This window comes from Vidua chalybeata, chromosome 9 (genome assembly GCF_026979565.1).
Source record: "Vidua chalybeata isolate OUT-0048 chromosome 9, bVidCha1 merged haplotype, whole genome shotgun sequence".
NCBI lineage: Eukaryota > Metazoa > Chordata > Aves > Passeriformes > Viduidae > Vidua > Vidua chalybeata.
Window position 1 is genome coordinate 10,450,193 of NC_071538.1, and position 14,870 is coordinate 10,465,062.

The 14,870-nt window shown below is 43.3% G+C and overlaps 1 protein-coding gene across 2 annotated transcripts in view; it reads right to left on the reverse strand.

The window, feature by feature from the left end:
* Positions 1 to 325: 325 nt before the first annotated feature.
* Positions 326 to 14,870, reverse strand: part of ZFYVE9 (zinc finger FYVE-type containing 9) — a 56,849-nt gene continuing 42,304 nt past the window's right edge. For both annotated transcript variants that reach the window (XM_053950310.1, XM_053950311.1), the window contains exons 11-19: positions 12,253 to 12,477; positions 9,874 to 9,956; positions 9,069 to 9,173; positions 6,148 to 6,298; positions 4,946 to 5,026; positions 3,426 to 3,588; positions 2,513 to 2,618; positions 1,427 to 1,603; positions 326 to 930 (exon numbers count right to left, since the gene is read on the reverse strand). In XM_053950310.1, the coding sequence (XP_053806285.1) occupies positions 769 to 930; positions 1,427 to 1,603; positions 2,513 to 2,618; positions 3,426 to 3,588; positions 4,946 to 5,026; positions 6,148 to 6,298; positions 9,069 to 9,173; positions 9,874 to 9,956; positions 12,253 to 12,477 (1,253 nt within the window). In that variant the 3' untranslated portion in view covers positions 326 to 768. The remainder of the gene's footprint in view (positions 931 to 1,426; positions 1,604 to 2,512; positions 2,619 to 3,425; positions 3,589 to 4,945; positions 5,027 to 6,147; positions 6,299 to 9,068; positions 9,174 to 9,873; positions 9,957 to 12,252; positions 12,478 to 14,870) is intronic.

Genomic DNA, 14,870 nt, shown 5'->3' on the forward strand with positions numbered 1-14,870 from the left:
GCCTCTAAAAAGCAGGACCTGCTGGGGACAAGGAACAAGATGGAGCTGCACTTTAGGGCTGATCTTTCCTCTGCTTCAGACAAATTTGTAAACAAGGTACAGAATAGCAGAGTAGTTGTAGGAGATCACAGAAACCTGCCCAAAGTGAGAGACTTGTGGTAAATAGAGGAGAAAAGGAAACTAGCCTATTACACACACAACTGCAGAGAGATGCCTGTCCTGCTCCTCTGGATGCACAGACAAACAGGGTTATGGCTAGGGAATCTTTCCATATCTCTCAAGGTCTTCTCCAAATGTATTTCAACCAATAATCTGGTCAAAACAATGTAAACATTACTTTTTAATGTCTATAGAATAACCACAAATGGCATTAGGATGAGGTCAGAATGGAGGTCTTGATTGTTTCTTACATGTCCATCTACAAACAGTACAAGGTTGGAATTTCACTTTTTATTTACGCCCCAGATCTTTGCACCCTTTGAGCATTTAGAGTACATGACTGTAAGTCTTTAAACATGAGCATTTTTCTAAACAGTAACAGAAGTGGATTAGCTGCAAGGATAGCATAGCCATGTTGTAGTATAGAAGCTGCCCTGATCCTCTGGTTGTTGACAATGCATAGAAGATTTAGAATTATGGAACAACTGTCCCGCCCCCCTCCCCCCTTACCCAATAGTGTTAACAAAAGCTTAATTTTCCAGTTTTAAAGTGCAAATGATTCAGATACAACTGCTGCTGGAACAGGTCTGAACAGAAAATGAAGTCCTCTTATGAGATGTTTTCCAGAATATAAAAGATGAGCTCCATTATGACTGGCCCCTCACTCAACTGACAGGGCCCTCCATGAATCACTGGCACTAAGGCATTGTCCAGGTCATTCATGTATTGACAGGGCAGTGGCTGTCCATTGCTCCCAGCTTGATAACCAACCTAAAAAATACAAAGAGTGGGTTTTAAGAACAGGCCACGAGGCTGTGAGTCAGGGGGCAGGAAGGGAGGAGGAGCTGTGGTATCTCCCAGGGAAGTCAGGAACTTGAACTGGATGGAGCAGGCACTAAAGCAGCTTTTCCACTTGTCTTTGTGCTTTGTGTTCCCAGTGGCTGCCTAAGCAAAAAGAATCTTTTTCTGTTTTCTCAAAGCAGCTCCTTGGGATGAGCAGGACCTTCACACTTGCTGGCAAAAAGGCCAGTTAAGAATCTTCTCTGAGCACAGAGCAGGTGCTGCTCATGCCATATGGGGGTCAAGCCTATGTTGATTCAGGCTGGGCACTGGATCTAACAGATGTCCTAGAAGACCAAACAACAGCCAGCACCATCTGATGAGCATCTGATACTGGTACTGCTTCATCATTCTCCTGGTTTAAGTGTTGTATTCCTGTTCTGGGGAATGAACAAGAGAACAACCCCCCAAACTACCGAAGACTTACTTGATCTGAGTCCAGTGTAACACGCAGACCCAGCTTAGTCATTCCATCTTCTTTCAGCAGTTTCAGATGAGGACACAGAGCCAGACAGAAAGCTTTTGCCACGTTTTCAGTCAGTCTGCTGTGATCAGCTGGGTCACTCAGACCACTGTGTTGCTCATCATTTTCTAGAAAAAACACCTGAAGGGAAGAGTCAACACAAGACATAACACTTGGCTTTTCTAGAAAATTTGGGTCGGATGTCATTTAAACTTTTACAAATGAAAACTTAAGAATTAACTGTTCAAGGAAGCCCAGCAAAACCCCCTAAAGGCAAGTCACCTTAGGGAGGAAAAAAAAAAAAAAAGAAGAAAGATTTAAATTTAAATAGTCTTCTGAAACCTCCTAGATCTGGTCAAAAGCTTTGCTATGGAAATTCACTATGTATTGCACATGGTTTTAATAAAAACCTGTTTTTAAACAGATACTAAGTTCAGAAAAATTATGTTTTTAATACAAGCCCAAAGATCTTTGCTATTTTTGTCACTGAACTTGCTTCTGTTGAGCCTAAGTGAACTGGGAAAAAAGGGCACATGGGGGCCGAGCTGCAGAATAAGGAACCTGGTTGCTCCTCAGCAGGCAAAATGAAACACTTAAAGAAATATTTTGACACCAGCATTTGTATGCTGGCAGAGTCACAGGCAACATCAGCCATGCAAGCAGTTTCTGCATGATTTATGCCACAGCACTTTAACATGCAACATTTTAGAGAAAGTAGCTCGAAATAACATTTCTAAAAACCAATTTATATTAAGATTTGTCTCCATGTAGAAAGGCAGCTTTTAAAACAAAGGCAAATGATACCAACTGTTCCTGTGTGTAAGGCAGCGAGTGTTGTTGTGGTCCCCCCCGGTGCTGAACACCCTGATGTGAGCGGCTGTGGCTGTGTCAGGGGGAGGATGTTTTATCCTGCAGGATGCCACCGTGCAGCTCCCTGTGCAGGCAGGAAAGGCACCACAGCCTCGTGGGGAAGCACAGGCTGCTTTCCTGTGGTGACTGGGGGAGCAGCTGGCTGCAGCCCTGGCTGCAGTGCTCGGCTGATGGACCCACCTCTGTCCACCGGATGACCTTCCCGTTGGCCTTGTACTCGGAGCCGTGGAATATCTTCACACTGGTTATAGATTCCATGGATTTGCCATCAATAGGGCTCACAACGCTGCAAAAGGGAGGGAGGAGGGTGAGCTCTGGCTCAGCACAAGACCCTCTGCAGAAGAGAATGACCTTGGAATCAAAGGGCAGTTCCTGAAAGGGGTGACATGCATAACGCAGGTGCAGAAGGACCTTCCTTGAAGGTTTCCAACAAAGCTTTGCAGCAGAGCTGAGATCCTGTAAGGGTCTGACAGAGTAATGAGGCATTTCATACAGGTTGGATTTTTGCTCATGTGTAAACTCAGTGTAGGCCATCAATACCTGAAACACAACTTACAGAGCCCAGGACTTGATTGCAGAACCTAAGATTGATCTGGAGAGCCTGAAACTACAGAAATATCCTTCCTTCTAGGTGCTGAGTCCTGAAATATGGAAGCCATCACAACAGCACTTTACTGCCATAAATACTTCAGCTGCCAAATCCACCTTCCTTTTGGCTTAACTATCAAGTGTCCAAAGATACAGTTGATGTTCAGCAATTTTATTTCCAGCTCTACTTAATGCAAACTAAGCACCAACAGAGCAAAGTGACCACAATGTGCAGGGTTCAGCACTGACAGTTGGAGACAGATTAGTGGTTTCCAATAACTAGATATTGGTAATGCCAAAAAAAAAATCCATAGCATTGCCAATATTCTAAATTGATGCCCCAAAGCTCTGGTATCTCAATTCCATTTTCATTACAATTAATTGCATCTTATCACACAAAACAGAGGTGCAGACTTTTAATTCCTATTGATTTGAAGATTCATGTGCCTTACAAGATCACTTAAAACTTCTAACAGGCACCAACGTCAAGTGCTCCTCTACTTACCCCTTATTAAAGTTTTTATCGTCTTCTACCCACTGAATGTGAACGTGTTCCTGAGGGTCTTCAGCATCTACTTTGCCACAGGTGATGGTGAAGTCTTTCATCTCTCTCAAGGCCTGTCTCAAAGAGTCCATGTTCTCAGCAGTTATCTGGACCATCACTCCATCTAGGGAACCAAGAAATCCTCATAAGCCAAGATAAGCCATGCCAAACAGAGCCTATACAGAAAAAAACAAACATCCTTCATCTGTTTGCAACAGAGGTTAAATGTTCACTTTAAGCATCATGGGCAGCAGTGCTCCATAAACCCACTTCTGAACAGTCACATTCCTAAAATGCAAACCTGCTGATGAGGGAAAACACAACAGTAAGAGAAGGGCAGCTCCCAGGTGAAGTCAGCTGTAGCAAAGTCCCTGAGAGTTTGCCTCACAACCTGACACCTGCTCTAGGTCACCCTCAGAAACTCCACATGACACTGTTCCATTGAGCCATCTCCTTTGTTGGCTCTGGAAGCAGCAGTCCAGCAGTGACAGTGGTTGAGAAGTCAGTGGTTGCCTGACAGTGGCAAAAGATACAGAATTTGGATTCAGAGAATTAAGGTTGAAAAGACCTCCAGGATCATCCAGTCAAGTCATTAACCCAGCACCACTTTGGGTGAATCTCAGTCATGGCAAAACTAACAGGAGTGAAACACTTCCCCATGTAGAGACTGAGTCCCCCTGTGCCTCTGTCTTACCCTAACCACCAGTTAGACACAGGAACGGGCACAATGACCTGCAAGCTCTGGTGGCAGTGGGCTGCCCAGGGACCCCACCCATGGCCACACACAGAGCTGCGAGCCTGGAGCTGCTGCAGCACCAGGAGCTCCTGCTCGCCTGTGGGGCTCTGCCAACCGACTGCTCACATGGGCACCTGGCATCCATCCCTCACCAGTGCAGGAGCACTGCTACCCCACTCCTGCCTGCACTGTCACAGGTGCAGGGACCTGACTGCACACTTGTGCAGCTCAGCTAGCAGGTACTAACAGCTGGAGCACCCCAGCGGCAGCTCCTTCTGTGATACAGCAAACCAAATCCGAGAGGGACCAGCTCAGTGCTCTCAACCTGTCACGTTCTCATCTGCCCATACACAAGCACATAAACAATGCACATTCATACCCTTGCACACTGCAGAGCTATTTGGTAGCAGAGGAAGTTTAGCAGGGCTTCCTCTGCTGGTTGGTGGATTACACATTCTGTATTTCTTAGGCTCACAATTTCCTCATTCAACTCAAACCAGTGAATTGATCACAGGCTCCCAAGCCAAGTATTTAGTATCTTACCCTGATTTTCCTGCACCCTGTTTTGCAGCATCTGCACAAATTCCTCGTTAAAGGGAACTGGGTGTTTCTTGCTTAGAAGTAGGATAAAGCTGAAGCAGCAGCAAGGCTCCAAGGCCCAAGGCATATGAGCAGAGAGAGTCCTTTTAGCTGCAGAGCTGAGCCAGGCAAAGAGAGAAGTGTGTTTCAAACAAGCAGTTCTTACCTTCCACTATACTGGTTTTGGCAAGGTAGCCTAAGGAGGATTTTAAAGCTCCACTGAACACAAAGAAGCTGGCACCAGTCACTGCAATAACAACAACAGGAGAGATTACTGAGGCTTTTGTCACAGCAATGCCTTACCCAAGAATCAGGTATCAGCTCTATCAGCCACAGAGGTGATTACCCTGAATCAGGACAAATGCTGCTTGGAATTATGGTGCCTGTATTGCGCATCATAAGCTTGGATATGCAAAGGCAAATCACCCAGTTATTTTCTAAACTGGACCACAGTTTTTGTCTAAGTTAATGCTTGTACTTTATCGCTCTCCCTCTCCATGCCCTACACACCTCTGAGTTTCAGAATTACTAATTTTGGGCAACCAAGTACACAATTACTTCTAAATGCTCCCACACAGGTGGCAGATTGTGAGTGAGCTGTTTATGGACGACACTAACACCAACCCACCAGCAAGGCCACAGCTCAAAGCCACTTAACCGAAAATTATCTTCAGTGACTACTAAATTATCTTCAATGACTACTAATCATGAAATTCCTGTGGGAAATCCCTCTTCTTGTCCCACAGGTGAAGGTAACAGAAGTCAGACAAGACCATCAGTCCCAAGTGACATTCCATGCCAGTACACCTGCTGGAATCACCAGTGATACTTGCAAACCATCCAAATCAGCCTCTGTCTTGTTCTCATTTGGAGATTATATAAATGTCTTTCCCAGAAATGTCCCCAAACACAACATTTAAATTCTCAGCACAAAGGTGCTGCAGCCCTTCAGCCTAGTGTAACAAAAATATACCCTGGAAATTAGATGGTCTAATTAAGGTGAAAATGAGAAGCTGCTTAAAGATGCATTATTACAGTGCTGCTGTGGTTGGTTATTCCTATTGAACTTTCTGTGCTACTGAATCTAGTCTTTCTTTCACATAGTGTAGGTCAAGCACAGGCAACCACAGCCTCACCTGTACATCCCATAAGGCCAAAGCCAGCTCTCATTACTAATGGAGAGGGGGTGCCTAAGCCAGTTCCGGCACAAAGCTGCCCAGTCAGGGACGCCAGTGGTCAGACTGATTTTCTCTAAAAAAAAACTGGGTGAAACCCAGCCAAACCCAGCTGTAGCCAATTCACAAAGCTGGGGCAGCAACACAGGGGTCAAGCAGCCAAGCAGAGCAGCAGAGCCAGGGCTCCACTCACCTTTCCTGGACTGGTTGTGGATGCTGATGGCCTGTGTCTGGTAGTTGCCGTCGTCGTTCTGCACACACACCAGATGTGAGTCTGCCTTCTCGTTGAAACACGCTCCCCCTGCCAGCACGTGCTCGTTGGATTTGTTCATGGCTTTCATCATCTGCAAACACAAAGCTTTAGTATTTCCACCCAGCTCATCAAGCAGTTCATAAATAGGAGGTTCTTGGAGCAGTTTAATCAGAAGCTTCTCAAGTTCTCATATTCCATGTCAGGTTTTAGCATTCAGAACCATAAACTGCTTTTGAGAAGAGGGTTCAGGTCTTTTACTGCCTGGATACTTTAAAGTGCCATCCTGTGTGCAATTAAGATAAGTGGTATCCTAAGGGATAGCTGAGCTGCAGAAATTGCAAAAGCTGTTATATCTACCTGGTTTTAAAAATACACGGGGAAAAAAACCATGAGAAAACCCTGGGAGGAAATACTTGGCTTGTTTACACAACTACAGTTGTTAATGACATAAATGATAAATGCCTCTCCACAGTTCAGTGCCACATGGGCTCTCAGACTGGGGCCATTTCATCCTGTACTGCCACAACCAGACACTGAAACTTCAGTGTCTCTGTGCTTCACCTGCATGAACTGGTGAAACTGGGATCAATGTTCCCAATTTAAGACTTTTTAAAACATCCACATTTTTTTTCTCTGCAAAGGAGGCCTCCAGAAAGCATCCAAAAAAGTTTGTGACACATTTGCCCTTCTGCTGACTATCATTTAACATAAACCGAGTTAGACAAAATACCCCTGTAGATTATACAGATTCTTTTCTCCACTATTCCTCTTCATGGAGGCTCAGACTTGGTGATTTTTGATACAAAAAAAAACCTGAGGGAGTCACCCAACTCTGGAATTTGTTTCAAACAGGAAAATGACAATTTAAACAAGTCAAACTAAATGACACAAATCCCTCCACAGTGAAAACCCAGAAAAATACTAAATTATTTGAAATCTCCTAACAGCACTCACACTCCCACCTCTGCTTCCTGGAGCTCATAAGCATCCAGGCTACACACAACACATTTGTCTCTCTCAGTCCAACATAAAACCTTAATTATAGTGTCAGGAACATTAACTGATGCTTGCTATTGACAAATGTGTACAGGTATAATGTCTGGGGAGGAAACTTAATTAAGATTTTGCATCAGACAACCGTGTCTTTCATTCTCCAGTTGATCATGCCATGCTCCAGAAACTGGATTTTAGCTCCAGAACAGCCACGTTTATGGAGCCCAGCAGTTGCCTTCAGCACAACAATAACTGGATGTGGCAACTGTGCTTCCTTAGAAGGCAACTGATTAAGAAATTACAGTCACTTTTGCTGAGGAACTAAACAGACAACTAGGACCCTCTAAGCTATAGAAAATTTAAATAATTTTGAAGACAAAAATATGTATTTAATAGAAAAACTATATACGAATGTGTAATTCGTTAATCACAGGTTGAAATTTCCCCATTTAACACACGCATGAGATTTCAAATTAGTTTTTCACTTTTTAGATATTGAAAACATCCAAGTAGCAGTCCTTCTAATTAAATAAAAGTAAAGGTCTTATTATTTAATTCATCTTGAGACTGGCTCAGTTGGTTAGAGGAAGGCGATGGTAAAACCAAGGTCATGGATTTGATCCCTGCATGGACCATTAACAGTTGGACTTGATGATCCTTGTGGGTCCCTTCCAACTCAGAATATTCTGTGAATCTTAATTCAAAGAAAACTCATGAAAAATTCCTATTAGTGCAACTTTTGAAATGAATCACAAGCTATGAACAATGTTAAATAAGTAACAAGTTCTCCATTTAAAAAGTTGAATCCTTTCATCACACTGGGAAGGGAACCTGAGCACAATGCAGAGGTTTTGCTACGTCCCTGACAGAGGAATTCCCTCTCAGTCCTGCTCAGTCCATGCTTGGCACAAGTGGAGCTGACACCTTGCAAACAGGCACAGCTGACACTGAACTGCATTGTCTGTGTCATTCCAGACTGAATTCATTCAGACCTCACTGACCTCTCCCATCCTGGCACAACTGCATCAAAAATTAAAACACCTTTTAACAGACCCTTTATCTTCATCAATTTAATCTTTTTCAAACTTCATAAAAGGACACTTTTTTTTCAATGAATCTTTTTTACTCACTTATTTAACTCAAATGTTTCTTGCAGGGAAACTCTCTCTTGAGATAAAGCTGCATTCTGCTCTGATCTTACAAGAACTTTACAAATACCATTCTGCTTAGGAGGTATGCCCTCACCTCAGCCCTGACAGGTTTCAAACTACCAAGTAACCCCCCTCTCTTCAGACAGAACATGAAATCAATCCCCTTCTCCACTGTTCCCTTTCATTACTGTTCAAATACCTCCTCCCCCAGCTTTCTCTAGTTAGCAGCACTAACTCCTACAGATGCTGACTGATTTTCTCACACCAGTGAGAAACTTGATTCCAGAAATCAAGTCTAGAATTTCAATGTTGAGGGAACTTTTACAAAAAGTAATCAGTAATCCAACAGATACTACTCAAATGCTTTGAGTGGGAACACACAACACAAATGAGAAAAGCTAATGCATGCTTTCTTCCTAGTTTACCTCGAGTGTAAAGTTTGTCAACTTACTTGCTCAAATCAAACATATGACACTTTATGTAAACAGTTCAAAAACCTCAAGAAAAAGAGTTTAAGAGTTTAATTAATAGCAAATGGAACTGCATTCTTCCTGTGAAGTCAGACTCATTCACTTCAGAAGCTGTGTGCATCACACAGTTGGTATTTGCTTTTGAAGCATTTTTCCTTAGTAGTAGTGAATAAAATAAAAATTCCTCTAGGTCCCAGGTACTCCAATCACAAAGAAACTGTACACGAATATGTTTTATAAGCATTACCTCATTATATCTGTTGCTAGGTATTTTGATGCTGGTTTTTCTGACTTCCATATCAATCACTAAACCTTGGACCACAGGCAGTGTGTACTGGTAGTTTCTGAAGTCCTGAGAATTAAAACAAGATTTCAAGTTAGCCATGATCATCATCATTAACACTGTAGGTTTCATAACTATCCTGGTGACTACTACTTAGCCCATTCAAATAACTGTAATCAGTGACTGGAAGGCAGGGAGGGACAGAGACACCCCAGCGTGTAACCCATGTAATTGCAGTACACAAATGAAAACATATCTCTTACATCAATTAATGTTCTCCAACCTTGAATATTATCACTGTATGTAAGAAAATTCGCTCTCTGTGTTCTGTTACATTACTAGATGGAGTTATTAGTTTTTCTAGCAGTGAGATTAAGTCATGCATCAAAGAGAATTTCCTATGTTGAAAATATTTGCAAAGTAGGAAGAGATAATAACATCCCTTCAGTTGGAGCACGATGTAATCAGAGGGCTGTGACTGCACACTGTGATGACCCAGCACTTCTGAGGAAGCAGTCTGAGCAAGCAATCCACTTATTTCAAGATCCAAACATCCTCCAGCAAACAGGTTTGGGATATTGATTTGGGTGCCCTGTTACAATTCACTGTTTTGTTGACAGCTAAAACCCACACTCAGTAACTGCAAAATCCCAACTACTTCCTCTTCCATCTCCTGGACCTTCCAGATACTACATGCACCTGGAGCCCCCATCTCTCCACACACATCCAGTCACACCAATGGAATGCACAAATTCCATCACTGACTTACTGCAAGGAGGTTCATGATCGTGTGTCCAGTCTCTCCAAACAAAGGCTTACGGAATCTGACACTAAAAAGTGGGCATGGATAAACTGGAATAAAACAGAAAACAACAGGTCAGATGGAAATTTACATACTCAGATTCTGCAAAACCAGACCCAAATATCATCTGGCTGAATGGGAAGACTGCAATTTAAAAAGCAAAAGGACAGAAGGGTTCAACATTATAATGACCTCACATGTGTCATGGCTGCTTGCCCACCATGCTAGAAACAAGAATATTTATGTGGAAAGCTTAAAGGTGCCACAATGCAGGACTGAACTGAGTGACCTGGGCCCTGATGGCAAAGATTGACCTTTCTACATGCTTTTTTCAGGCTACTTCTTGGAAATGGCTTCTATTTTTGCACAACCATCCTGCTGTTCTCCACTACAGCATCATCAATCTTTCTGTTCTGTGGCTGACACGTAACATTCAAGTGATAATCCAGGTTATTTTATTTCCTGTTTTCATTATTACATGAGAATGTGGCAAACTCCACAGGGGTACATCAAAAACAATTTAAAGGACATTTATGGTATGTCAGTGATGTAAAATATCTGCATTCCTTGGCTGACATCCATACCTGTAAAACATCTGTGATGCAATTCTGAGTGGAGGGCATGGAGCTGGCTGCATTACGTTATGTTGCAGCAGAAGCCATCACAATGCTTGGAACATGACTCATGCACTGGTACATAATGCCAAGGTTTCTTAAACACACGTTTGAAGGAAGATTCCTAAGCTATCCTCAGGCAAACACTCAGCCTGATTTCCCCAAATGCCACATTCCCAGTTCCCAGTGTGGTCAGAAGGGACTGCAGAGCATCATATGAATAACATGAGGATTTCCTGATGGAAATCAGCTCCAGCCTCTGCACATTGATTTGATACCTGGAAGCATGACACACCACATGCAACCAATCCCTGCACAGTGCCCTGAGGCACCAGCAAGGGCTGATCCTGTGTCTGCCACCCTGGTTTCAAGCTCCATCCCAGATGCACCGAATTCCCTGAGCCTGAGCTGCTGGGCTGATCTGTGGATGCTCAGCAGATGTTTTCTGCACACCCAGCAACCCGAGGACCTCCTGCATCTGATCTGCACAGCCAGAAGCACTGCACAAATGGCTGGATTCTGACAGCTCCACCAGCAAAGGGGACGGAAGGAAACCCAGGAAACCTGGGCCACAAAAGCAGCACCTTCCAGGGAGAAACCGAGGCAGTGCCCTGCAGTCACAGCTAGCACAGATCAAGGGAATATGTCTAAATCCAAACCATAGCTGTAGGAATGATGCAACGCCTGGCTTCCCAGGTACTTTTCTTTGTCACTATCAAAACACTTCTTTCTGTGCTCAGAAACAGATGTCACATCCAAAATATGAGCATTTTTGTTTGTTTTTCTAAATACTGATGGGAATAAATGCACTACTTCAAAAATGCCTGCGGATACACAGAAAAACCTACACACCTATAACATGAATGTTTCTTTGTACAAGTTTAAGCTTCAATCCTCATCCTCAGAAGGCAAATTTTGAGAATTTTATTTTTCTCCTCCAGCAACACACATATTTTGTGAAAGTTCCCAATGTTCTCAAAACTTTAAAAGTTAAAGTGACAAATCTCTGCATAGCATATTATAAAACTTATTTTGTTAAAATGTTTTGAAAAAGTTCTGGAAAAAATTAACAACAGACAATTTTCATAGTAATTTAGATTAATGAGACATGCCAATTAAAACTGCAGATGAGTAAAACATAAAATTTTTGGCCCATCATGGTGGACAAACTGCCAGTAATGTCTTTGCTCCAGCAATGGTCAATGTCTTTTCAAAATTATTTTCTCTTAACTTTATGCCAATTTCATGCTAAGATTTTGTTCAGATGAAACATTCTCTCCAGACTATTTATTATGAGTTCCAACAGAATTTTTGCAACAAACTGCCAAGTTTGTTGCCCCTGCACACATATTGTTACTCTCTGGTCTTAAAAACATAAAAGCAAATGGTCTTTCATTTCAGCATAGAAAGAGCTTAACATCTCAAAGCTCTCCCTTGTGCTAACACTACACCAGCTAATCAGACTTGTTCTGCACATAACTCTCAGGTCACTAAATGGATACAAACATGCTCAGAAACAGTTTTGTCTCCACAAAAGCCTCCCTGATGACCCAGCAGAGTTGCAAAAAGGCCGTAGGTCCCATCAGCACCTCAGTGCTGCACTGTGGGTCTGCCACACAGCTCTTCCTTGCCTGTTTGAGCCTGGGTGGCTCTGACAGGTAACAATCCATGGCTGGGGGAGTGCTCTGAAGCAGAATTCATCCGTTCCCCTCCAGCAGTGCCTGCTACTCACGCCTGTATTCAGCTCCAAGTCTCAGCATCAGCCGGATGGGGAACACTTTGGCCCAGGGAGTCTCCCACTTCTGGATGAGGATGCCAAACAAGTATGGTGGGGTTGGGAGCACCAGGTCCTGCAGGGACTGATAGGTTGCTGCAACATACAAGAACCCTCCGTGTTCTTTGCTTCCAAGGAAGCTCTGGCTGAAAAAGGAGTGTCCCAGGTTGCCAACAATGTTACCTATGGGAAAAAGAGGAGTTCATTACTTCACTGGATTGAGAGCTGTATCAAGAATGTCAGGAGTTTTTCAGAAGGGAAAAAAATCCATGTTAAATTCACTTTTCTTCCTGGAGCATTAATGTGTATTAACCACATCTGAAACAATGATTTGCTGCACACAGGTGCCCAAGTTACCTCCTGTGCAAAAGTGCCCCAACCTGGCCTTGAGACTTCCAGGGATGGGGCAGCCACAGCTGCTCTGGGCAACCTGTGCCAGGCCCTCACTGCCCTCTCAGGATATCACAGGAGAGTTCAGGCCAGTACTGCTGCTAAGGTGGTACCTGAAACGTCCCCCTGGCACTACAGGCACACCCACACAAAGCCTTTTTTCAGTGCCTTACTCAAGGGACTTCCACTGCAGAAGCTGCTGTTGTTTGAACTAAACTTTTGGATTCAGCTGCAATTTAAAGAGGGATGTGCACCTGGTCAAACAATTAATGTCCCCTGGTTGTCCTTCCATTTAGGCAAACCACTGGGGTTTGCTCAGACATATACTGAAGATCTGGGTAATTGCAAGAATTACACAAAAGACTGTTTATTTCATTAGTACACTTAATGTAAAATGCAACTGAGAGAGACACAGGGGAGAAACATCACTAATTTTTATTCACATTTTTACTCTTTGATGCTTCTGATTTCCAAAATTGTTTACACTCATATGGCTGAATGAATCTGAATGCTGATTAGGTTATTATAGCATCCAACACAGCATTTAACATCGAAGCAAAGAACCATGGTGTGATTCCTTTTATCAAATGACAACAACAGCATGCAAATAATGTACAGAACAGCTGAACACAATTCTCCATAGGAAGATGTGAATATTAACAGTGCTGATTTGCTCTCAAAGAAAAAGGCAATTTCGGAGAGTGTGGTGTGCTTGATCACACCACTCCTGAGGAATTGCATGGGATTGAGGTACTCATGCAGACCTCCTGGGCTTCTGGAGCAATCCCAGGCTTTCCCACCTGCAGACAGAGACTGCTAAGCAGGAGTTTCTGCTCCTTCTCCACCACCTCATAACGGAGTGTTTGTATCTGAACTCAAAGTGGTTATATGCACGTCTCCATCTGCACATCCACTGGACACTACCTGGAGTTTCTTCCTTTTACACACATGATACACACACAGACAAATACCAGGTTTTAAGTAAGTAAAAATATGAGTCACAGAAGTGATACTTTGACATCCTCAGTAATACAAGTTATAATTATACAGCTATTCCAGCCCTCCCTCTGGAGATGTGGCCATACTGCTTTGCACCAGACCACCTTGGCACAGTCATCACTCAGTATTGTCCTTTACATTACCTTGGGTCCTCCAGCTTTACATATAGTGACTGGCAGGTCTGTAAGCAAAAGGCTCCTTTTACATTCCAACTAACAAATAAGCTCAAGGGGTTCCTTATTTTTCAAATTTCATGGCTGCTTTGTGGATTTTTTTTCTGTACTCACAAATGCTGCACAAAGTAAGATACTAGGTTCTCTGTTAGAAGGTGACAGCTTTGGCAGCCCAGCATCACATAGCAGGGTGAGGCTCATTCAGAGTTTGCCACTGTCCTGCAAAGCCAACCTGTAATTTTACAGATACACACAGGCCAAAGCTGACATGATCACCCAGATCGAATTCCAGAACTCTTAGAGTGGCTACAACTTCTCAGCTGAGCATACTTGATTAAAAGTAGCTACTGGTCAAACTACCATGAACAACAGAGCCACATCAAATGTCAGCTGCCAAGAATCCCTGCTCCTGCCCATGTGCAAATGCAGCTCTGTCAGCTGTGCTGGGACACTAATGCCTGCTCGGTGAAACACCAATGCACCAACGTGGGCATCCTGCTAGTGAGTGCAAACCAGTGTATCCACTGGTGTTCATGAGAAAGATTTTCACTTATCTAAAATAGCTGCTGGCACTTGTTTGCTTTTGCAGTTTCCACCTACCCTCACTAATCGCCTCTTCTTCATTTATACTTCCTTTTCCCTTTCCCATCTGTTCTTACCCAAATAGAGCTACAGGCCTGATAATAAAGTTACTTGGTGAGCTTCTCAGTTCCAACAACATGATCACAATAATCCTTTTTACCTTTCAAGTGTATGACGTGTATAAACTGCCAAACTGCACTGAATTCCACCCCCTTTTCTGTGTATTTTATGTGTGCAAGAGGCCAGGCAAAGTGCAGCTGTACAATCCTGTATGGATCTGAGATGTGTGGCACTGCCCACTGGAATGACAAAGCAACCAGACATTTCCACTTGAGACTGGTGCCAAGTGCTGCAGCATGAGGGGATGACTACTTATTTTTTCTGTTTCAGGAGATGGAGCCTCAAGGCTCATGCCTGGGATGCCTTAATAAT